General features: G+C 43.8%; 1 protein-coding gene and 1 long non-coding RNA gene across 3 annotated transcripts in view; one reads left to right on the top strand and one right to left on the bottom strand.

Moving 5' to 3' along the window:
- Positions 1-25,669, top strand: part of SLC24A3 (solute carrier family 24 member 3) — a 117,300-nt gene that overhangs the window by 69,330 nt on the left and 22,301 nt on the right. For both annotated transcript variants that reach the window (XM_026039236.1, XM_026039237.1), the window contains exons 3-5: positions 9,443-9,517; positions 13,417-13,501; positions 14,588-14,691. In XM_026039236.1, coding sequence (XP_025895021.1) covers positions 9,446-9,517; positions 13,417-13,501; positions 14,588-14,691 — 261 coding nt within the window. In that variant the 5' untranslated portion in view covers positions 9,443-9,445. The remainder of the gene's footprint in view (positions 1-9,442; positions 9,518-13,416; positions 13,502-14,587; positions 14,692-25,669) is intronic.
- LOC112947207 lies at positions 17,090-18,484 on the bottom strand. The gene is made up of 2 exons (XR_003249366.1): positions 18,256-18,484; positions 17,090-17,136 (listed from the first exon to the last, which is right to left on the bottom strand). It is a non-coding gene; the product is annotated as an uncharacterized LOC112947207 (long non-coding RNA).

Consider the following 25,669-nt stretch of genomic DNA (forward strand, 5'->3'; position numbering starts at 1 on the left):
CACTGGAAGTTCCACAGAAACTTAAGAAAAAAATTCTTAACAGTGAGGGTGACAGAGCCCTGCAACAGGCTGCCCAGAGAAGTTGTTGGATCTCCTTCTTTGGAGATCTTTAAAACCGGCTTGGATGCAGCCCTGTGCCACGTGCTCTAGGTGACCCTGCATGTGCRGGGGGGTTGGACTAGATGATCTCCAGAGGTCCCTTCCAACCTTAAGCATTCTGTGATTCTGTGATTTCTTTCTATGACTGAATGCTCTCCAGAAGTCACTGCCAACCTCAGCTCTTCTGTGATTCTTAATTAAGACATGGGCCCCCCATGACCTTACTCATAGGGAATTGTCTCCACATCTCAGACTACCTTTATCTTGCTATTTCATAACTTGTGAATGTTGGATTTTATGACTTTAGTGTTCTCTTACTGCTGTTGTAGTTGGCATATCACGCAATGCAGTCTGCAGAATTTCAACAAGTCACTTAATGCTCATCTTGGCTGATATTTTTTCTTCCTCGCTGACACCTGAATGCTGGTTGTTTTCTGGGTTATTTTCCGTTCAGTTCTACGGCCCCTGAGCCCTTATCAATTTTTTTGTGAGCTCAGAAGGAAAACTGTTTTTCAKCTCTTCAATTCATGGAAGTATATTAACAATTCTTAATCAGAAAGTAGTTAGGCTGGATAATGTAGTCTTGTAAAATATCCATAGGCAGTTTGCTCCCTTGTTACTCTATTGTGGATAATATGGCAAACTATCAGGAGAGTTTGTATGAAAGGATTAATTAACTACATTTAGATAAATTAATCTCTGTTTGTTAAAAAAAAAAAAAACAACTAGTAACCTAGTATAGCCCTGTGTAGCCATCCTGGGCTAAATATATGCTTATAGAAGCACTTTGTTCCCTTGTAAGCTCATATTTCTTAGGTTTTGGTACAAAAATATTCCTTTTTAAATTGCTGTGAGTTACAGGAATGAGTTTATACTGAGACCATCAAAAATGTGCGTTGCTGAAATCATTCTTAATCTCTGTGGAATCCATGTCTCCAAGTGTGCCTTTCCAGGCTATTTGAAAGAGAAAGAGCCTGAACTATATTTTTTRTTACTGCTAACAGTGAAATCACACAGTCTTCTCTTACAGTGGACTATGTGAACTATTAATGGGACCCTTTTCCAGTCTACCTCAGATTATGATTTGGAGCTTCATAAGTGCTCTCAAGATAGCTTATTTTTGCACATGCTTTTTCTGACAATTTTGAATAGGCGGAATGTACTTTAATAGAAATCAAAGGAATCATTTGAAGACTGAAAATTCAAGATAAAACGTTTTTTATTTTGGGAAAAAAAAGAGAAAAAAACTGTTTTTAACAAGAAAAAGATGTGAACATCTGYTGTCCCAAGTGTCCTATCGATTTGCTTCCACTCTAACAAGCAGCAAGGCAGATACTTCAATCCATTAGTCCTCTATCATTCTGCATAGCGGTTTTATTGATTATTAAAAATACTACTTTCCATTGTGCTTATATATTAAGAGTTTATGTTGTTAAATAAAAGGAAAACAAACAAACAGAAAAGCTTAGATTCACCCATCAAACCCATCAAAGATGTGTAAAACCTGAGCTTCAGGTGCATCTCCATAGATTGGAAAAGGCGACATCTTTTCTGGTCTAGAGGTCCAGAACTGCCAGGATCAATGAACCCTATGGGATGTTCTGTCCAGAAACCCACTGTAGATAAATTTGGGGCAATTTCATCACAATGTGTCACTCATTAGGACAGCTACTTTTAACCTATTGTTAAAGGGAAAAAAATGATACTTAGAGAAAAAAGAGAAAAGACAGTTGTTGGCTTTTTTCAAGCCTCCTTTTTAGTCTCTATTGAAAGAGGCTGTCATCCTGTTGGGATGATAAATCTCCAATTCTTTTTTTTTTTACCCTCCGACAATACAATTACCAAATGTCTGATCAGATCAGAGTGCRTGTAGAAATGCAGTTTGTGGAGGGGAAAAAATAAAAGGATATAATCACAGAGTCATCTTGACTAAATTAAAATTCCTCTGCAGGTTTGAGGAAATTAAGGCTGTAAAATGAAAGGTGTCTTTATAATGGCAGGGATGGAGTGGTGATTAGAAGGTCAGGAGAGAATTTTTCTCTTATGTATTGACCTCCTTTTAAACTGTTTTCTTTTTTAATTATCATTATTATTATTTATTTTAGTAAGAAATTGTTCCTTTTCTTGTCTCTCCTTTTTGCCATACCTTTGTGTGCAGTTGGACAAGGTGAATCATATTYAAGGAAGTCAGATGTCAGATAACCAGGACAAATGCTATGAATTGGGCATTCTGGAGAATGTGGTGGACAGCCCTTCAAGGGATTCCCCAAGGCATCTTCTCCCTACTGTTTAATGAAAATGAAAACATGAACCGCAGCAAGTCCCATGCTTGGAACTTGTTTGGAGTACATGGACCGATTGCCTCCCGGATGCCTTCACCTTCTCTGCTGTAAAAGGCAATAAAAAGTGTTTCTACAAATACATTAACAAGAAGACAAGGGACAAGGAGAATCTCCATCCTTTAYTGGATGTGGCAGGGAACATTTTCACCAAGGAAAAGGTTAAGGCTGATGTGCTTAATGCCTTCTTTGCCTCAGTCTTTAACATTCAGATCAGTTATCCTCAAGGTACTTAGCCCCCTGAGCTGGAAGACACCTATGATGAGCAGAATAAACACCCCATAATTCAGGAGGAAACAGTCAGTGTCTTTCTATTCCACTTGGACACTTACAAGTCTATGGGGTCAAATGTTCCACACAAGTGTTCTAAGAGGGCTGACAGAAGTACTTGCCAAGCCGCTCTCCATCATCTATCAGCAGTTCTGGTCAACCATGGAGGTCCCAGCTGACTGGAGACTTGCCAGTGTGACGCCCATCTACAAAAAGGTTTGGATGGAGGATCCAGGAAACTACAGACCTGTCAGCCTGACCTCGGAATCAGAGAAAGTTATGGAGCAGATTGTCTTGATGGCAATCTCCCAGCATGTGCATGACAACCAGGGGATCAGGCCTAGCCAAYATGGGTTCATGAAAGGCAGGCCCTGCCTAACCAACCTGATCTCTTTCTATGACCAGGTGATCAGCCTAGTGGATGACAGAAAGGCTGTGGTCTGTTTAGAATTCAGTATGGCCTTTGACACAGGGTCCCACTACCTTCTCCTTCACCTTCTCCATGGCAGCTTATGGCTTAGACAGGTTTACTCTTTGCTAGGTGAAAAACTGGCTGGAAGGTCAGGCCCAGAGAGTGTTGGTGAACAGAGTTAAGTCCAGCTGACAATCAGTCATGATCAGTGTTCTGCAGGGATCAGTGTTAGGGCTGGTGCTCTTTAATATCTTTATCCATGATCTGGATGAGGCAATGGAGTGAACCCTCAGCAGGTTTGCAGATGACACCAAGCTGGGAGGAAGAGTTGTTCTGCTTGAGAGTAGGAAGGCTCTGCAAAGGGATCTGGACAGGCTGGATCAATGGGCTGAGACCAACTGTATAATGTTCAACAAGGCCAAGTGCTGGGTCCTGTGCTTGGGTCACAACAACCCCATGCAGTGCTACAGGCTTGGGACAGAGCGGCTGGAGGGCTGTGCGGCAGAAAAGGATCTGGGGGTGTTAGTGAACAGGAGCCAGCAGTGTGCGCAGGGGGCCGAGAAGGCCAACGGCCTCCTGGCTGCGATCAGGAACAGTGTGGCCAGCAGGACCGGGGAAGTGACCATTCCCCTGTACTCAGTGCTGCTGAGACCGCACCTCGAATCCTGGGTTCGGTTTTGGGCTCACTACAAGAAAGACATTGAGGTGTTGGGATGTGTCCAGAGAAGGGCAACTGTGAAGGGGCTGGAGCACAGACCTTATGAGGAGCATCTGAGGGAGCTGGGGTTAATTAGTGTGGAGAAGAGSAGGCTCAAGGGGGACCTTACTGCACTCTACAACTGCCTGGAAGGAGGTTGTAGTGAGGTGGGGGTCCATCTCTTCTCCAGAATGATGACTGCAAAAAGGACAAGAGGAAATGGTCTTAAGTTGCGCCAGAGGACATTCAGATTAGGTACTAGGAAAAATTTCTACACAGAAAGAGTGGTGAAGCATTGGAACAGGCTGCCTAAGGGAGTGGTACCCAAGGAAGTGGCTGCCCAAGGATGGCAGTCACTATTCCTGGCAGTGTTGAGAAAATGCATAGTTGAGGCCCTTAGGGATATGGATTAACAGGCATTCTATTGAATGGCTTGTGGTTGGACACAAGATCTTTTCCAATTATAATGATACTATGATTCTCTCTTGCTTTGAGGTACGCAATGGTGGCCTGCAGTCCAGGTGACACAAACTGCTAGAGATCTGTGCAGGCATCTGCAGGTGTGAGAGCCCAGCAGAAGAGGTTGGAGATATTAGGAATCTCTTGCTAATGCTACAGGTGTGTTGACATTTGTAGCAGAAGAAAGGAAACAGTTGAAATTATTTTTTCAGACAGATGCTCAGCTATGCTGAGAATGCTATGCTGAGAGAAGCTATGCTTCTCCCTATGCTGGAGAAGCTTCTCCCAGTTCAGTTAATGGTGAATATATATAACACAAACTGGGACAGTCTTAGGCAGGATAAAAATCCTGAGCAATTTACTCTATCCCCATAAGGAGAAACATTTGACCAATTTGCAGCACTTCCCTCACTGAGACTGAAAGGCCTTTTTCCTCCAGTCATTACCACTTTTCACTAAAGTGAATGTCAATGTTTTGCTTACATTTATGGTCCTTTGGATCATTTTGCAGCCTCAGAGTTTCATAAAGTGTAACTTGCATTTATTCAAGCTTTATAAGGAGTGACAGAGAAACACAGAAAGGTGCTGTTCGACATCTTGCAGTGCATTAAGCTCCTGTTRTAAGACGCATCTATTCTCCTAAATAATGTCAGAATCATCCATTATGGTGAATTTCCCCTTTCTCTTAAAAAACATCTGAATTATTTTTTTAGCAGGCAAAGTTTTCTTGACAGATTTTCACAAAAATTATTGCCTTTTTGCAATAGACTGTGATTAAATTCTAGAAAATTGRAAAGGTTGTTTTGAGTTTGGAGGATTTAATTTTGTCCCTGGAAAATTAAAAAACAAAAATCCAGAGCTTGCTTTTATTCCCCCTCTCCCCCCACCCAAAAAAAATCTCTAATCTACTCCCATCACCTCAAGCTCAACAGAAATCTCAAAGGCAAGCAAAGCAGGATGAGATGCTGGTGATGTAAGGACAACTCTGCTTCATAAATATAGGAGTTTACATCTGGAGGGCAAGACATGTCCATCATTCTAGTGAAAACACATAGTTTGGTCAATGCCATGGAAACCCAGACAACCCACAGATTGAAAGTAATTTTTTTCTCTGCACCTGTTCCTCTCCTGACCCAAGGAGAACATAGTTACAACAAACCAAAATCATCATAAGCCAAGAACTGTGGCAAAGCAAGAACCATTGGAAAGAATGGTTCTCCTCGGGAATTTCTTAGGCTGAGAAGCAAGGAAAATGCAGAAGGAGCTGATTTTTTTTTTAAATAGTTTGCATTTATAATGGAGTGTGGGAGCATGAAAGCAAGGGTCCAAAACCTGACAGAGATGTGGAGCCATCCCACAGACTTGCAAATAGGCCTCACTCTCTAAAACTGTCAATTCTGTTGTCTGATTACTGTATTGCCATAAGTGAAAGTTGAATAGCAGTAAGTCTTTCATTTTATCTTCTAATGATGTTTTCCTGTCGAACAGGTTTGCCGGCTAGTTCCCAAAAAAACATGTTATTTCCTTCTTATGCTATATAAAACTTTGGAGATAAACCTCTCTCCCAGGGACCTTCCAGTCTAGACCTTCATTGCAACATACAGGTCACCAGTACATACCAATGTGGGTTGGACACAGCATCATGATGGAAGAGGAATCTTCCAGCAACAGGTCGGAAGGATGCTGTAACTCCAGCACACCAAACACTGGGGACTTTAAGAATCATCTCTGTGCTCACCTGGAGAAAAAGACATTTAGGCAAAGAAAGCTGAGTGAGCCTGAGTTCAGCAGAATGAAACGTGAATAATTTTGTCTTGGAGAGCTGAAGAACTCTCAAAAAACTTGGATCAGTGGGGCTCTGAGACAACTTACCCTGTCTAGCTGCMCAGATGGGATCACTTCAGCTTGCACTGTAACAGAAGCCATTGGAGTTGWAACTGGGAAAACAGGATGGAGGTAGGAAAGCAGAAGTTGGAGGTAGAACAAAAAAGGARTTATTATGAAAGTTGCTCATAACTATTGAAAATATGCAACAGGCCAGAAAGAGTTTAGATTGGGACAGAACACCAGTGGTCTTGGCAAAGGCATGATCTTCAGCAATGCAGCCACTGGGCCTTATTTTATAGGAAATTCACTTGCTCAGCTAAGCCTTGGTTGGGCAAAGCTCAAGCAGGCCTTGTCTCAGCCTCAGGAGCTGGAAGGATAATAGGTTCTAGTGTGCAGAAGGGCTGTGAAACCATGAGCACCATGGGTCCTGTTCCTCAGCACTCAAATGCTGTAGCAAAGCTGTGTTCTCCACCAGTTGATTCCTTGAAGTGTCACCACCTGCTAAGGCTTTGAAGCCTGAGTGACCGTGGTAGTTTGATCATTTCCAGGCTTCAGGACACAGCTCCTGCTGAACCTCAGGGACTTTGCAGCTCTCACCTTGGGTTTCTCTTCAGAAGCTGAGGAAAAYCCCCGTAAGAACAGCAAAGTGTTGTGGGACTAGAGGATGTCAGACCCGTGTGGACCTGACCTGGTTTGGGGTAATGGTTTCCCACAAAGAAGTGCCACTCTGTACCTGTGTTTCTCCTTCCCATATCTAGATCATCTGGACATGATCTTCCAGGTGCTTTGGGGCCTGCTGCAGACAGCATAATGCCCTGGCTTTGCTCCTGCAAACCCATCCAGGAGCCRTTTTTACCTGGCTCTTGTGAGTGTTGTGCTGAAGCAGATTTCCTTCAAGAACAAAAAGTGCAGAAGACTGAAGGTGCCAATTAATATGATGTAGCTTGCAACTCCAGGGAATAATTCAAGCTGAGAGAAGAGGACAAGATCTATAGAAAACCTCAAATTYGATTGATACAACTTTTTGATTGACTTTATTTCCATCTACATTAAGATAAGCTTAAAAAGCAGGACAAAATAATGATCTTTCTGCTATTTCCCTTTCCCCTTCACTAATGTGAAGGGAAGTCGTATGAGTCTTTTGTTGGTTATCAGACTCATTTAGATCGTTTCTCCAGACCGACCTACTTCATAATTGGAGTTATGTGAATTCTCACATAACAAATAGTAATTCATTTCTTGCTTATCACTAACATTTCTCCTTTAGTGTTTATTTTTTTCCTTCCTTGCTGGAATAAATGGTCATGTTTTGGAGGTGTTCTCTCTTGCCTTGTTCTTGCCTGCCTGCCTCTCTTAGCATTTCCGCAGTGACATATGCCAGGCGAAGAATTATCATAAGCCATAATAAAATATTCAGAGCTAGAAGCAGTGGCTCCAAAAGTTCCTTGGAAAACCTCCGTGGTACTGAACATTTTTCAAAGATCCCAAGAGCAGACAGTGATCCTTCCAAGACTTGGACAGGTGCTTACTTAGCTTTGCTAGCATAATGTTTATAAAATTAGCTGTGTATGACTGTGTCAGGTACTCTGTGCTCAGGCGAAATTCTCGCTGAGGTCTAGGACTCACCTCGCTATGGTATCTTGACATATTTAGAAATTAATAGCCGATGGTGCTGTGAGATCAGCAGGTGGCCTTTGCATTGGCAGGGCACATGCTGGTTATACTGCTAGCTGGCACCCTCGCAGACAGGTTGGTGTTTGTCTCTGACTCTCTCTGGTGACCCATGCTGTTGGTGTCCACAATTCTCATTCCCAATGCAGTCATCCTAGGGCGTGGTCTGAAGCCCACAGCAGACCTTGCCTGGGCTGCTTTGACTTGGGGAGAAGTCCTCATGGTAGTTCATGACCAGACTAGGAGCAAAGAGACATCCCACTGTGTATATATCTTTGTATGGTCTCGGTCAATTCTTCCCCTCTTGAGTTTGTCTGAGGTTTTGGGGTGACTGAAACTGGGCTAAGAAGCAGCTCTGTGGCAGAGGTCAAATGGTCAGGAAGGTCCCTCATAAATGTTAAGTCACTGGAGCTGGAATATTGGGGAGTGTTTACGGTAGAGGAGTGGTTTAAGATGTGGTTGACATTCAAAGTAGCTCTATAAAGCAACCAGATTTTGAGTATTTGTTGCAAATTAAAACAGACTGTATTTCTGTGTCTCCTAATGATAGAATTTATGTGACTCTGTTTGCACTTCATCAGTTACATAGAAGAAAAGCTCCCAAACAGTGTATTTCAATCAAGACAGTAATTGCATCACATCAGGCATGTTTATATCAAGATAGCGCAGGATTTGAATAAAGATTCTAGGACAAAGTCACATCCAAAAATCCTATTTCCAAGTATAAAGCATAATCCTTGCCATCATACTCTACGAGGTTTCTAGGAATTGAATTGCACTTAGTTGTACAAAATCTGTCCTTAATCTCCCGGGCCGTTGCTGGATGTCTGGACAAGGGACAGGATTGACGTCAGCCCGTGGGGACCCAGCAGCAAGCAGGTTTCCTACCTCCCTGAGCCCTTGCAGCAATAGCTACGCTTGTCCTCTGCTCTGCCAGGTGGTGAGACAGGGGAATGCATCTCCTGGTGGGCTCTGCAGAAAAGGGAACTCCATCTCTATCATACACTTTGCTCATGAAGGTGGGGAAAGGAAATAATACTGTAATGCCTGTCAGTGATAACGTGAAAAGGGAAAGGGAGTTAGAGCACACTCATGTGCTCTTTTGGTCCAGATGCCAGGTTTATTTCTTTCTGGGACTTTACTCTCTTTACTTTCAGGCATGTGAGAAGCTCCACCTTCTAAAAAGAGCACACATGCTGAAAAACTACTGTGATTTTTTTTCTAAAAAGAAAAATCTAAATTTTTCTAATTTTTTTTCTAAAAAAAAAAACTATAGTATGAATGGTTTTTACTCTGGCTCTGGGTATTTTGGGCTACTGTCTTTTGCCACAGGTGCATGGTGGTGGTAAGTCCTCAGAGGTTGCTGAAGTGTGGATGGTCTTTGTTATATCTACACTAGGGCCAGGCCACAGGCTCAAGCCTGGCTGTGATTGTCCATACCATTTAGCACATGCTTTGATATGGCTTTTGCCTGTGCTAACATGAGTGAAGACACATGGATACTTCGTGATCTTCCCATTAAATCCCAGATAGATTCTTCTTGCAATAGAATATGAAAATAATGAGGAAAAAGAAAGTAGAGCTTCTCACATGCATACCAAAACAAACACAAGATGACACTGTTTCCTGACACTCTCCCGACTCAATATTTTCTCTCCTCTTTTGCAGGCAATGTATATGTTTTATGCTTTGGCAATCGTCTGCGATGATTTCTTTGTCCCTTCATTGGAAAAGATTTGTGAGGTAAGTATTAGAAAGTTTAACTTGAGCTTGTGTTTTGCTTTAGCAGCAGTTCTCCTTGAGAGCCTCAAAATGTGACGACTGTGTGTTTACCATTTTCTTACAGTTTTCCCCATGTTTTTTTATTTAGTTGTTCAACACTGTGTGTATAAGTTGGCTCAGTTTCATGATTTTCACTTGCAGGAGATGAGCTGTGTGTCTCCTAATGAGTAAACTTGGCCAATGCTCTTTCTTAAAGCTAGCAATGTGTATGTATCATGCCACTTTTTAAGAAATAGAGACAATTTATAAGGAAGTAAAATATATATCTTCTAGAACAGTGGTTGCCAAACTCACTCCCATAGCTGCCTGCAGTGAGTGTTTCCAGGTAAGAAGCCCAACAGGGCTTAGTGACTTATCCCATGCTTTGCTCCTCACCACCTATGTGGACATTTCTCTTGGACCAAGAAATGAAACCTTTGAGTTAAGATTCCACCATAAAATACTGGAAAAACAGTGTTGTCTGTTGCCCTTGTAAGGAACAGATGCCTCCCTTACTCCCTGAAAACCACTTGCCCTACTTGCTGCTTGTATTCTTGGTCATGAATATCTGGGAAGTGATAGAGATGTCGTTGTCTGGTACTCCCATCTCCTTTGCAGAAACATGTTCAGAGCACCAGCGCTTAACTCTGAGCTGATATGAATCAAAACTTCTGGTGGTTTACTCCTGTGGAAACTGGATTTCATACCTTGCCTACAAAAGGACTAGTTCTGGTCTAAATTGTAAAGCAGCAAAGACAACTAGGTCAGCTGTAAATAAGTTCTTGAAGACCTCCATCAATTGCGAGGGACTCTGCCCCTGTTTTGCTAAGGCCAGCATGCTGAAATTTTAGAGGACAAGGAGTACATTTTAGCTTGAATCTGTTTGGATGGTGACAGGGTGAACATTATGCTTGAAGTGTCTTTGAGTCCCTTCTACTGCCAAACTCAGGCAGTGAAATTTGTGCCGCATGTGGAAAACAGGGATTGGTCTCGGCACTTAGACATTTCTGTCAGCTGGAGGAGACACCTGCCCATCTCCCTGGCAATAAGTGTTGCTCATCATGGGAACAGAGCTCTGCCCGCACCAGGGAGGAGGCGTAGGAGGTGACATGTGAAATCATTCATACCGACAGCTCTGATGGATGCTGACTCTAAGCTAGCCTGTTATTTGTGGCTCAGCAACCTACCATGAAGGTGTGTTTTGCATTTAAAAAAAAAAAAAAAAAAAGTTCCACTATCCCACTATTTTTGTGTATGAATATTCAGGTAGTTAAAGGGCAATGAGCCATGGTGGGAACTAACAGTGTGGCGCAAGTAGGTTTGATGGGGACCAGATGAATGCGCTTGCATCCAGGATGAGTTAATAGTAATATATCTGTGTTATTGCTGAAGTCCCAGGGGCCAGCCAAAGCTTCACAATCTAACAGGTGAATGGGTGGGGACTTCTGTCCTGCAGAGTTCCTGAACTCCTGAGGGCTCAATCTGAGCATAGCCTGTGTGAGATTCAGGGATAGGGATCCTGCAGTTGCCAGGAAGGGAGACATTGATGTGAAAATGGGAATGTAGATGTGCTGAGTTATCACAGAATCACAGAATGGTTGAGGTTGGAAGGGACCTCTAGAGATCATCTAGTCCAACCCCCTGCTCTAGCAGGGACACCCAGAGCACAGGGCACAGGGCGGCATCCAGGCAGGTTTGGAAGACCTCCAGAGAAGGAGATTCCGTAACGTCCTTGGGCAGCCTGTTTCAGGGCTCTGTCACTCTCACACTAAAGAAGTTCTTCCTCACATGCAGATGGAACTGCCTGTGTTTAACTTATACCCACTACCCCTTGTCCTATCACTGGCCACCCTGGAGAAGAGTTTGGCCCCATCCTCCCTACATTCACCCCTCAGGTGTTTGTGCATATTGATCATATTCCCTGTCAACCTTCTCTTCTCCAGGCTAAACAGGCCCAGCTCACTTAATCTTTCCTCATATGAGAGATGCTCCAGTCCCTTAATTGTCTTGGTTGCCCTCCACTGGACCCCTCTTTAGAAGCTCCACTTCCCTCTTGTCCTGGGGAGCTCAGATCAATACTCCAGTTGTGGCCTCACCGGAGCTGAGCAGAAGGGCCCACCACCTGCTGGCCACACCCTCCTGATGTAGCCAGGAGCCCATTGGCCTTCTTGGCCATGGGGACACTGCTGGCTCATGGTTAACTTGGTGTCAACCAGGACTCCCAGATCCCTCTCCATGGAGCCGCTTTCCAGCAGGTCAGCTCCTAATCTATGCTATTGCCTGGGGTTTTTCCTCCCCAGGTGCATTTTCCTTGTTGAGACTCATGAGGTTCCTCTCTGCCCACCTCTCCAGCCTGTCCAGGTCCCTCTGAATGGCAGCACAGCCCTCCAGAGTGTCAACCCCTCCACCCAGTTTGGTATCATCCACAGACTTGCTTAGGGTGCCCTCTGTGCCCTCGTCCAAGGGCACAGATCATATTAAAAGGATGAGTGTTTCTTTGCCATAGGTTGTCTGCAGAAGAAATCACTGTATTGGGGGGTACCTCTGCTCCTATGAACTTCTGCTCAGTAATTCTGGTCTTACTTAGTTGTTTTTACATAAAGCTATGTTTAATCAGTCTCCACAGTCTTTATAGCAGCACTGGATCTGGCATCCTGCTTAAAAAAGCATTTCCAATGAGGGAATCCTTTCCTCTTTCCTTGGCCCCAGAACATCTATAAACAGTCTCTATTTTATGTGTATGTTGAGTGGGTAGAGCTAAGGACATTTTAAGCTCCCAAGAGAATTTTATGGTCTACTCAGTCAAGATTAAGTTATTTTATTTCTCCCTCTTGCAATTTTGGAGGAGCAAGTGCACTTTGACAATGAAAAAGTTAACAAAGGAGCCTTACATCATTAGGGAGAAGTGTTTTTTTTTCTGATTTGTGCTGTTCCAAACAAGCAGAGCTCTTCTGGAAATGTTCCTGCCCCATCCCACCACCTCTCCTTTGCTTGTGAAGTGAAAGCCACTCGATCCCACGCCCGCAATTCCGCCTGCTCTGCGGAGCAACAGCTCGGCATTGCATGACTGTATGGCAGCGGGTGGCTTTGATTTTTTTAGCTCCTCGTATGAAACTGCAGAAGGTGTCAGCAAGGCATGTGGTCTCTAGCAGCTTTGTCTCATTTACAGAGCACTGCCTTGTACGGATGGAACAGCGGGAATGTGGGAAGCATAAAGGAAGTAATTAACCGAGTAAATCTTTGAAAACAGCATATGTCAGAGAAGTTTGCGTAGGGTAGCAGGTGCTTTTCTTTCGAGGAAACACTGTTTCAAACAAGAAAAGTCCTTGGGTCCCACTGTTGGAAACTGCAGGAGGTGTGTGGGTTTGATGACAATCCAAGAAGATGGATGGTGAGGCAGGGTTCAATGTCTAAGGCTGAGATGGTCTTCAAGGCAGGAAGTCAGCGGATGGACATAGTCTGAGTTCCAGCCATGACCATTAACAAGCCAAAGGAGAAGGGATGACGTATATTTTGGGAGTCATGGAGAAGGCAAAGCAATCCTGGTTGGTAAAATGCCTCACAGTCTTGCAGCAGAAGTAGGAGTAGCAGAAGGAGGAGTAGCAGGAGTATTGCAGCTTCTCTCCAGTGTAGAAAAGAGTGTCAAAGCCCCAACATGCCCTGTGTACAAGGAGATTCTGTGTTAAATARCTGGAGAACAATAATGGAAATTAGTGATCATTACTACTGATGATGATTTTTATCCCGCACTTCTTCTGAAATCCATATTGGCAGTTACATGCTTATAGCAATCTGTGTAACTTTTCCAGTTGAATTCCTTCAGTTCAGCAATGTCGGTTGTCTCAGTGTTGTAACCAATGACTCTGATGTGTTTTCCGCAGCGTTTGCATCTTAGTGAAGATGTTGCTGGGGCAACTTTCATGGCAGCTGGAAGCTCTGCTCCTGAGCTGTTTACGTCCGTCATAGGTAACTAATTCACCTGATGCTGTTTCTTGAAATCCCCTCTTTCCCTTCAGTGTGTTTCAGAGCTCAGATAGGATAGCTAATCCAGCAGAACCAGGGCCAGCACCACAGTTGGGTCACCATAACCACCTTTTCATCTTAGCTTGTTGTAGCATAGCTGAGATGCACAGCTGAGCTCTGCAGGTGCAGCCTTCTCTTCCCCTCCAGGCACCCCTCACATGCCACCTGGCATGGATCTTTAGGGCTTAGTGTTAAAGAGTGCACCTCCAGGACTGATACCCTGGAACCAAACTCTTTGTGTCTTCAAATACACATCCTCCACCATCACTTTCATTCTGATTAGCCTTTGAACACCCTTGTCCTCCARGAGAACTGGAGTAGGGGATTCGAGATCCTCAAGTAACAATTTGGTCAGAGCATCACTCTACCAGAGTATCACTCTGCTTATGGGAAGCATGGTCAACAGTTTCATCARTAGTCCTGGAAACTCAGAGACACTTGTATGCTCCTTCCACAGCCTCAAGCTAAGAGATTGCTGTGTGGATGGGGAGGAAAGATCACCTAGATGTGCCAAGAGCAACCCAACTCTAGGGGCAAAGGTTTGGAGAGAGGGGTGCTGAGCACAAGGCCCTGCAGTTAAAGGCAGTTTTTGTAAAGAAAGACTGTGAAACAGATCTTTGTCCCATCTTGAATTCATAAAGCCTAGAAACAGCAGAAACTGCTAGTACTTGTGCTTTTTAATCACAGTGGATGGTGCAGTTTTGGACCCTGCTTTATTTTAKTTGGGGAAATGGACTTCAGTCAGAGAGCTATTACAAAATGATTCTGTATATTGCCTGGCATAAGGGGAAAGTCTTGCTATTGAAGTCATCCATGTCCCTAGGAGGTGGGTTATCATCAGAAAAACAGAAGGGTTAAGGTGAGTTTCTCCTCTGTCTCCATGAAGATGACTATTGGGAGCTTAGAGACTTCTTCACAAAGGGGCTTGTAACATAAGCCATTAACCTCTGTGAGAGGTCTTATGTATTTTTTTTTAGCAAAAATATGTTATTTCCAGTTTATACAGCTTGCCTTGAACTTGTTTTTCAGGTGTTTTTATCACAAAAGGCGACGTGGGTGTTGGAACCATCGTAGGCTCTGCTGTATTTAATATTCTCTGTATTATTGGTGTGTGTGGGCTTTTTGCTGGACAGGTAAGAACATTTAAGGCTTCCTAATAGTTCTTGCTTCTCTACATACCTTAGTTGTACTGTGAAATAAGTTGCCCAGTTTGCGGCCTTGCCACAAGGATCTCTGGCTTGTTTTCTTTTTAAAAGGGCCTTACACTGTTCCTCTTGCATTTTTTGAAATGAAAAACAAAACAGCAAAGATCTACTGCTTTTTAAGCAGCCCGAGAGATAGGAGTAGTCAAAAGAATGCAGTTGTTTTTTGACCACGTCCTCTCTATAGCTACTGAAAAAAATGGATTGTGACATATGCATCATGTTGTTTAAGACCAAAGGAGTCTCTGGTTGGTGCAGATGGAAACTGGTGAGGCATGGCAGACATTTCTGAGAGCATAAGGGCTCTTCTGGAGCATCATGAAAGATACCCCCTTTTCGCAAGACAGGTTCGGATGCACATGGTGAGCTCACACAGTGTTGTTGGTGACTGRCATGACGTAGAAAATTATACAGGTTGGGCCTTCGTTTGTGCTTTATCTCATTGATATCCACCAAATCATCACATGGTTTATGTGGAAAAGGATCTCTGAAGATCTCTGATTCAAACCTCCAACCCAACTCCTGCTCCAGCACAGCCAGCTTCAAAGTTAGATCGGTTTGTTTGTGGCCATGCAGAGTCAAGTTTTGAGTATCTCCAAGAAGGCCCCAACTTTTTACCTCACTTGCAATAAAGCTATCAATTCCRCATATAAATTCTAACTGCATTCTAGCCTGTCAGACGACATATGACAACACAAATTATTCATCCGATATTAGATTGTGACATCTCAGTTGCTCTCTGATTTGCTATGATGACTGACTCGCTATAATTAAATATCTTAATCAGAATTCACCTTAGCATTTGCCGGTGTGCCCCGTATTTTTCTGTTCTCATAAAATATTTGAAATCTTCTTACTCTGCAGACTTGTTGGCAATGAGGTAAAGCAGGATTATAGAAGCAATACACGGCACTAGAATAACCATTTCTGACAGAGGAATCTTAAGAGAAGGGACAGTTTTAACTTAGTCAGTATGAGAAAGCAAGCAGAGAGCTCACACCTTTCTGGGAAGGTTTACAATCCAATTTTTATTTGCATTCACCACAGACATTTTTCAAGATGAAGAGGAACATTTTTCACAGTAGGGGAGGGTTGGGAAAAATCTACATCCTACTTTTTAGGCACATGAACTCTCATGATTTGCACGGGAAACCGAAGGAAATTCAGGTGCCAAGATGTGGCTCCAGAGCTGGCTCACAACGATGGAGCAGTGCAGCAGGTGTGAGGCATTTATGGGCTCTCCAGGACAACATACAGCTGAGGGCGACACACATTCAACGCGTTAGTGGTTCTGTCACAACACTTACTGTGAAACCCTGTTTAATTCAAGCCAATTAGTTGCTACCAAATCTTTCTCAGGGCATGTTCCCTGGAGGATTTCTCATGTAATCAGTAGGAGTTTTTGCTCAGGTTGTGTTTTCAATGGAAATGGAAAAGATTAGCTGTTTAGCATGATGACAGAGGGGCTAAGTCTTCCTGCACAATTCTCAGCATTATTGGTCTCAAGCCCCAAACCTGCTAAAATAATTTCCCATGCRGATGGGAAAGCCCCATTTCAATAATACTGATATTAACCCTGTGCTTTTCAGTTATTCCAGCTTTTTCCTCCAAAGCCCTTCATTTTTCCTACTGTCATCCAATGCATCTTCTGTGCCATTGGTGGAAACATTAATCAGTGCGTAGTCGGTCCATGGGAATGAGCTAGCTCCATGTCCCAGCCAGGCCAATTAAAATATTTATGTATGTCTTTGTATGTTCTCCCATGTATATATGTGTCTAAACTCATAATTTATGTAAAACCATGTATATGTAAGGACCATACAGACACTTGCAAGTATACGTGTTTCTATAGATGTRTATTAAAATGGGTTTGACTTGGGAGTTTTGGAGCAGAGGGAAGTAAAGACAGAGCCCAATATAGGACTCTTAGAAATTTAGGGCCCTTATGAAAGTGCAGAAGAGACCTGCTGAAGCAGAACTCCTCATGTATAAAAGACACAGGGTAGTTCATCAGCTACARAGCAAGATGCTCATCACATCTCCAGGTGCTTCTGCAGCCCATGCTCTAGCATCTCGTAACTAAACCTGCATAATTACAGCACTGATGAGGAGCAATTTCCAAATGATCACACCAGTGACTTCTGTGTGGGGTGACTTCTGTCTCTGCAGAGAGTGTGCACTTATTCTCAGCAGGGCTTTGCTTTCACATCCGCCTGTCCTTGTTGCAATATTCCAGTAGGATCTTTTAGAAACCAGTGATGATGGTGACGACAGCATGGGGCTAGAATGGAAGTCATTGATTGGGATGCCGCTGCCTAATCAATACCTGCCTGTGCCAGGTGCTTTTGAGATGCTTTGATATTTGCTGTTGAGATGCTGCCAGAAAGAAAAGGAAGAAAACTCAGTAGCATTCTAAAAATGTCTGAAATACCTTCCATTTTTTGTTGTTGTTTTTGTAATTTTTTTGAAACACATTTGGTTTTGGTGCACCTTTTCTCTCTGTTTTTATTTTGCCATCAAAATAGGGAGGACAAATGGCAAAGAGCAGTGGTCATTTCTGCTTTTGTTTTCTAAAAAGCCCTYTGATTTTGCAGAACTGCTTCCTATTGTCAGAAAACCTTTTTTTTTTCCCCACTAGTGACAAACTGAATTCAAAAACATTGATCAGCTCTCCCCAGGGTATATATTACTTTTAAATTAGGTTGCAGATGTATGTGCTATGTTGGATGTGATGTTCTTTGGCTCTAGAAAATAATGTTTCTGGTTACACACAGATTGCCTAAAAGGAGAAGCAACCCCCTGCCCTCCAGATTTTAGGTATTTTTTTTCCAACACCCACACTGATGGATTATTTTTTGCAAGCRTTTAATGGTTGCACTTCCATGACTGCATCGGTGCAAGCAGTCACGCTGCTGGGACAGAGAGGGAAGCACGATGCCCACGCCTCTATATGAGGCACTTAAGAAACACCCTTAAAAGAACATTATTAAGGTTGAAAGTCAATTATGAGACCTTTGAATGTGGCAACATTGAGGTTCCCTGTGCAACCTTAATTTGCCCCTCCTCCAAGATGTTTGCATTATTATATAGCCTTTAATTACACGATGGCATGCTGGTTGCTCTGTGGGGTCCCTGCCTCCTCCAGGGCACACAGAGGACTTTGCTCACTTAATGAGCAGCGATGCATTAATTTATTTTCTCCTCATTTTTCAGGTCTGCCTTACTTGCCATGCTCGATTCAAGCCCTGCTCCAAAAGCAGAATTAGTAGTTTCCTCTGCCCTGCACATYGCTCTTGTGTCCAAGCAGCTGATGAGCAAGTAGTTTTCCCCAAATCCCCGCAAGACAACAGGATGGTTTAAAGATGGGGCAAAAAAAGCACAGTGAGATTGAAGAGAAAAGAACTTGTTGTCCTAGGTGCCAATGGGAGCAATCACTGCTTTTTGGGTTCCCCCCCCCCCCCCCCTGAATGTATAGAAAACAGCGATGGCATTTACCATGCTCAGAGTCCAGTTCTGCAAGGTYCCAAATGCTGTTCCCACAGTTCTGTAAATCTTGGAGTGCTGCAGGGTGGATGTGTCTGTAGGTGGATGTGTCGTTGTGGACAACTGCAGCTCAGTTGTCCACAATGGTGATGATTCCCCTCCTTCAGTTACCCAGCTGTCCAGGTCCCACATGCTAAGTACTGGTTATTTAGCTGCTGTATCTACTTCCTTTCAACCAGCAAGTGAGGGAGCTATGACAAAGGGAATGTTGTAAGGGATGAAAACATGGCATCAGATTCAGCCCTCCAGGCACAAGTGAGGCAGTAGTTCATGGCAATCCATGCTAGATATAGAAGCAGACATAGACACTGCTATCTGTGCAGTGACAGCTTGTACTAGGCTGCTTCCAAGATTGCCATCCAACTGTTTGGGCCTGGAGAGCATTTTGACCTTAACCCCTGTCCCATCCAAGCCTCATCCTCACTGTCCTCTCTTCTCTCATTCTTATACTTGTGCCTTGTGCAGTCTCACACCTCGTTCCCCTGCCCTGCCATCACCCTTACCTGGAAGGATTCTCAGAAGCAGCCAGCTTCAGTTGGCTGCCTTCAGCTCCTTCCAGCCAGCACAGGTAGAGTTTGCTCAGTTTTCAAATGTCCTCCATCCAGATCCCGTCCTCTTTCCTGCAGAGGAGAATGAAGAGCTGGCAGAGGTTACTGAGAAGTACTGAAGAGCAGTGTAACCCCTGTGARTTGCAAGTCACAGCCCTCATAGCATTTAACACAGCAATTCTTAATCTGCATGATTTGGATTGGCTGATTACCATTTAACTAATTGCTGTGTTTTGCACTGGAATCTCCTTGTCCTTGTTGCACCTCCCTGGGGTTGGGATTGGCTGCTCTGGACAGAGCAAGGGGCCATCCAGGCTGTGCTGGAGACTCCACGATGTTGAGGTGGGAAACCAGGCACTGCTTCCCATGGGGCTGTTCTACATGACACCTCTACAGGGCCCCATTTTTTGTGGTGGAGAAGTGGTGCACCTCACAGAAGGACTATTTCTTGAGGCATGATTGCATCCCTGGAGAAGGGATCCCTTGATTCCTGGAGAAATTATCCCATCCAGAGGGTCTCAGTCTGCTGTTACGGATCACTCATGTTCCTCATCCTCTAAGGATATGCTTGCATATGCCTTCTGCACAGTTCTGAGCTTCTAAAACTCTTCTGAGGAAGTAAAATAAACTCAGAAGGCTCTTCTTGTCTCCACTGTTGTATAAGCAATGGACACCTCTCCAAACCCTGTATGTGAAAATGTACCTAAGAAACAGGTATTACCAATAGAGAAGAGCTGAGAAGCAGAAACTGTGAACAGAGATTTAATAACCAGGTAAAATATAACATTTAGTGAAGAGACTGGGATTTTGCTAATCTGCTTTTAATCTAATTCTGCCTTAAAGTTAGTTTGCATGCATCTTAATCTTTTAAGCTTTAATTTCAGAGACTACAAGTAATTCAGATTGGTTTAGTTACTGACCTTTGGCTTTATGATTGCATCCCAAAGCTTTTTTGCTTCTCCTGGGTTGTGGAGGAGTTTTGGGAGGGGAAAGAGGTTGGAAAGGCTTTTTTTTCTTTTTTTTATGGTTTGTGATCAACTGAGGAGAACATTTAAAACACAGTGTAGTGGTTTAGGGAGAACTTAATGCTGTTGACTGCTTCTGCAGTTCAGGGCACAAGAGTATTTTGGGTGGTCAATGGGGAGTAGGTCTAATTGGCAGATCAGGTGCCACCTCGCAGGTAATGAGCTGGGACCAGTCTAGCCGTCAAAGATGCTTCTGTGACTTTTTAAAATTAGCATTTCAAGACCTTTTTCACAGTGTTAGATTGAACGGTAGGACAGAAATCGGAAAGGCAGTTAGAAGATGAAATAATGAGAATAAATGGAGTCAGTTGGCAAGGTAAGAAGTGCAGGTTGAGTTCCACAGAGACTGGCTCTCCTGTGGGGGCATCGCTTCCCATATAGTTGGAAGCTGTTCTTTCACTGAGTCCATTAGACCAAAGCTGCTTGGCAATTACTGGCTAAAAAGGAGATGTATCTTAAGACTTGGAATTTTGTTTTCTGACCCTTGCTATTTTTTGGGGTTTTTTTGCTTAAATCCACTGTACAGGGAGGGATGCTTAGTAGTGGTCAAAGCCTTGAGGTGGCCCTAATGCATCATCCTAAGATGCTGGCGTCTCTGCCAGGAGGTACTTGGTGCTGCAGATGGTCGCATTTACCTTTCAAGGAAGGTTGGGACAGTCCTGAACCCTTCATGTCAGCAGCAGGGAGGCATCACTGAGATGATAAAAAGGAGACATAGGTATAAATAAAGGTTAAAAAAAAAACTGTGATTTCTCAGGTTTCTGCAGTTCTTTGACCCCAGCTCCTTGCAAAACATCCAGAGGAACTTGGATCRTGCTTTCATTTATGATTTTGGTTCCCTCCAGGGACCTTAAAGTGGGAATAAGTGCAATTGATTCACCTTTTCAGGTTGCTTTGAGCCTGGCAGATGAATGCTTCAAGCAGAAGCCTGCAGGAGAAATGAACCCCCTCATCTCTGCTGTGTTTTTTTGTCAGCTAACAATTATCAGCTTCTGCTGAGCTGACTGTTCCTTGTAGGTGGGATACAATATTGCCCAAATCAAGGAAAGAGTTGGGAGAAATAACTCCCAGGTTTGGATGCTTAGGCAGCATCTCTCTTCTGCATCTAAGGCAGCAGAAATTACCTTAAGGTATTATCTGTCTTCTAACTTCATTGCAGTTGGTATAGGGCTGATACTTTGACATCACTTCATCCAGACTCTCTTGCTTTTTGCAGGTATGTGTGACATCTGCTAGGAAAATATMCAGGGAAGGCCATTAATAAAGTCATGGGGAAGGTTGTATCTGTGGCTAGAAGTCACATGGCAGACTTCAAACATGGATGAAAACTATAGCCTCGAAGGGGCAGTTGAGTCAGTGGAAGAAAATTCATAATGGTGATAGCCAGGAGCCCACAATACTTGAAGACTGAGGTCTCTTAGAAGTCTTTTCCATGCGTCCTCTGTGATGCTGTGTCTGAGTTAGGGAGGGTCTCAAAGTGCTAGCAGCAATGGGCTGCTAGCTAAATGGTGCCAATATGAGATTTTTAGTCTTTATCTTTTAGCTCAGGCGTTACTCCATGTTATTGCTATGTGACTGATGCTGGTGAAAACATATGGTTGTTATTGGACAGTAAGGGTCTTATCCCCTTAAGAAAAAGGGACAGAGGTTAAATGGCTCACCTAAGCTCAAGCCATAAATCCGAACCCACGTGGTTGGGACGGAACAAGGAATTGCCTCTGCATTGCTTCAGTCCTAGGTGAAGGACTCTCAGGAAAAGTGTGGACACTCTGCAGCTGCTTCTTGAAAGAAGAATACAGATAAGGCAGTGTCACTCTCTCACATTAATGTGATGCTTCCTGAAAATCACAGCCAGTGACATTGAACAGGCAGGTGGCAGAATCCTTCCATCCAAGGAGTTCTGAAAATAATAAATGGTAAAGCTGAAAGCAGAGCCTGTGCCATGTCAGACGGAATGCAGAAGTCCTGAAGGATCAGTCACTTTTAGTGCTGTTTCTGAGTGTCAGAACTTCATTAGATTCACCAAAGACAGTCAGTGATATTCAGCTCCATGGAAGTCAGGACTTGCCAATGTCATAGAATCATAGAATCATAGAATCATAGAATGCTTAAGGTTGGAAGGGACCTCAGAGGTCATCTAGTCCAATCCCCCTGCTCATGCAGGGTCACCTAGAGCACATGGCACAGGGCTGCGTCCAAGTGGGTTTTAAAGATCTCCAAAGAAGGAGACTCCACAAYCTCCCTGGGCAGCCTGTTCCAGGGCTCTGTCACCCTCACTGTCAAGTAATGTTTCCTCAAGTTCCTGTGGACTTTTGGTGCCTCAGCTTGTGGCTGTTTCCTCTAGGCCTGTTGCTGTCCACCACTGAAAAGAGGCCAGCCCCCTCGTCCTCACTGCCTCCCTTGAGGTATTTATACCCACTGATCAGATCCCCCCTCAGCCTTCTCTTCTCCAGGCTGAACGGGCCCAGCTCCCTCAGCCTTTGCTCATAGGGCAGATGTTCCAGGCCAACTGCTCTGCCCTCATCTATCCAGCTAGTCACTCCTTCATAGAAGGTGATCAGGTTAGTCAAGCATGATTTCCCCATGGTGAATTCATGCTGGCTACTCCTGAGCACCTTCTTCTCCTCCACATGTCTGGAGACAGCAGCCAGGATGAGCTGTTCCATCACTTTTCCGGGAATGGAGGTGRGGCTCACTGGCCTGTAGTTGCCTGGGTCCTCCTTCTTGCCCTTTTTGAAGWCCGGAGTGACGCTGGCTTTCTTCCAGTCCTCTGGCCCCTCCCCCATTCTCCAGGACCTTCCAAAGGCTYGGCTAGGACATCCGCCAGTTCCCGCAACACCCTGGGTGCATCCCACCAGGGCCCATGGATTTGTGGGTGTCGAGTTTCCTTAGGTGCTCCCTGACCCACTCTTCCTCTACCCAGGGCAAGCCTTCCTCTCTCCAGCTCACTTCTTGTGCCCCTAGGGCCTGGGATTCTAGAAGACTGCCCCTGACAAACACAGAAGCAAAGGCAGCATTCAGCAGCTCTGCTTTGTCCGTGTTTTTCGTGACCAGGGTACCCACCCCGTTCACTAGTGGACCCACATTCTCCCCCACCTTCCTCTTGTTGTTAATATATTTGAAAAAAAATTTCTTGTTGCTCTTAACATCCCTTAACATCTTAACATCCCTTGCCAGATTTAGTTCCAAGTGTGCCTTGGCTTTCCTTGTAGCATCCCTGCATTCCCTGACAACGCTCCTGTATTTCTCCCAGGGGGATGTACTCTCAAGATAAGCAGAAATGGGATGGATTTTTTTCCAACAGATTGATAGATGAAGTCGAAGTTAGTCATGGGACAAGAGAGGATCCTCAAGGACATCCAGAGCAGTCTGTTGTGTCACCATCTGGCCCACAGCCCACTCACAAGCTGTCCCTAAAAGTGTGAACTGGTCCARAGTTCTGGTGGGCAGCAGCATCTAGCTAGTGCTGGTCTTTCTAAGGATGTGATGGCTTCAAGGAACAGCCTGAGAGGTTTGTTCATATGCTAGCAAAACCCTATTATTTTTACGTGCCACCACTTGTAGGAACCGTAAGATTCCCTTTTTTTCTGTCCCATTTGGTTGCATATCTCTTTAATYCCTATGAATTTGAAAATTTGAATGAACTGTATTGAAACAGAAGAAAATTGCAGCAGAACCTACTAAATTTGACTCGAGTACAGTGAAATCGATGTTCTTGTTAAATCTACCCCAAAGTGAGTAGCTGACAAATATGCTCCTAAGTTGAATTTTGCAAATGAAGCACAGATCAGATGCTGTCCTACATTTAACATAGCGTCTAGCATAAAACGATCTGCTCTTGTAGGGACATTTTGCTGTGTCTGATCAAGTCATTTTCTCTTTCACAATTGCCTGCTGGAGAAAGTGCCAGTTATTTCAGGGAGATATTTTAATTTTCTGTTTGGCTTGGCTGAGCAGCTGTGATTCAGGATGGTTGCTTGGATTTACATAAGACAGTTAAGACTCAATAATGATGCTCTTTGCCAATACATTTGGCAAATATCTGACATTTATAGTTGTGCAGAATAAGTAGAATTAAACCTCAACTAATATTGCTGTTATTACCCATGCAGTTAACAGCAATGAAATGCACCGACACATGGAGGATTTCACAGTGGACTTGTGAGAACTGCAGTCTTGAGAAGTACAACTACTGGCCCTTAGTTTGAATAGACAAGGCAAAATAACTTATACTGTCTTTAATTAAATTGATAGACCTGGCTGTAATCATTTTTTAATGGGTGGTAGCAATGCTTAGGTCTGATAACTGTCAGGTGAAGAAGGTAGGTTTCTGTGGAGGACTCAATTCTCCACATCACTAGGAAGTAAAGTGATGTTGAATTTCATCTTCCCATCAGGATGGACAAGATGAGCACTGGTGCCCTTTTTACTTTTGCATAAAGCCAAATGAGGAAGATGCACTTTATCTACAAGCTGTTGTAAACTTAATTTTCCTGAAAATCCGTCACTGCTAATTCCATTTGAGTCCCTCATTCACCATAACATTGGCCAGACGTTAGTCATTGAGTTTATTTTGAGGTGACATATTTATTGTCACAGGGCTGGCATGGAGTTCTGATGAGCATTTGCTGAAACATAGTGTCAGGCTTGGCTTGGGGCCAGGAGACAAGGCCTTGCAGAGGGAACTCAATCCAGCTCTCAGCTCTGGGAACAGCTCCTACAAAACTACTGCCTTTGGAGAGCTCCCGTCGATATCCTCATGACTGCAGTTGGGATTCACAGTCATCTTCAAAAGCTTTCTCTGAATGAGATATCTGATTTAAAGTGTCTAGCTACCAATAACAATAGAACCTGTGTTTGCAATAGTCAACAGTGCAAAGGAGGACTGCACAGCACTCACGGTAAAAGAAAGGCCATCAAGCAGAAGAAGATCAAGAAAACCATACCTGGCATTACCCTGGCTTTGCCACTACCAGTGATCTCTGAATTCTTCTCAGCCATTGCATTTATAGCTTAGCAGAAGTGCTCATCTTTCCCCAAGAGTGCATCCTGCTCAATTGCCATCCTCTTATCAAGATCTGTTGTTGATGGACTAAAGTGTATCCAAGGAGTCAACAACAGCATGTGAGAGTCAGAGGGGAAGGATGTATTCCCACTGCGAGACACCATGCGATGGAGTAGGGGAGATGAGCATTCATCCTTCAAGATTAGCAAGTCCCCATTGCCCTCTCGAGAGTCTTGCAACTCATCATGACAGGGATAATGACAGTCTTTAATCTTTTGACAACCTTGCCTGAAAATTGCTGCCTCTTTACATTAAGAAATTAAGTATTAGCTGTTAATACCTGAAAATCTAGACCCTCTATGCCAGAGGGCACAGACAAACAAGATTAGAAGGCATCCTTCTAAAGCCCAGCATTTCCAGGCAGCGTTTAGAGCTGATTATACAGGCCAAGAATGCCAATGAAGCAGAGGGCAACAGGAGAAATAAATGCCTTGGAGTGAAAAAGATCCATAAAGAGCTAGGAGCTGATCAGCATGTTATAAAGACTTTACAAATAGAAAATGAGTGACTTAATTGTTGCTAATGCAAGATGGGGCATTGAGGTGAGCGTCGGTCATTACAGGTCCGGATTCATAGAGGGCTGCTCTCATTAAGCACTTCAGCTAAAAAGCTTTTCCTTTCAGGTCCAGAGATCCCATTTTCAAAAGCAGTCGAGGGAGGGCTAACGGGTACTTGCCAGGGATTTCAATTTTGGATACTTCCTTCAACTGGAAGAAATGTACAACCTC

Source organism: Nothoprocta perdicaria, unplaced genomic scaffold (genome assembly GCF_003342845.1).
Source record: "Nothoprocta perdicaria isolate Ctin4 unplaced genomic scaffold, notPer1 scaffold_224, whole genome shotgun sequence".
NCBI classification, from domain to species: domain Eukaryota; kingdom Metazoa; phylum Chordata; class Aves; order Tinamiformes; family Tinamidae; genus Nothoprocta; species Nothoprocta perdicaria.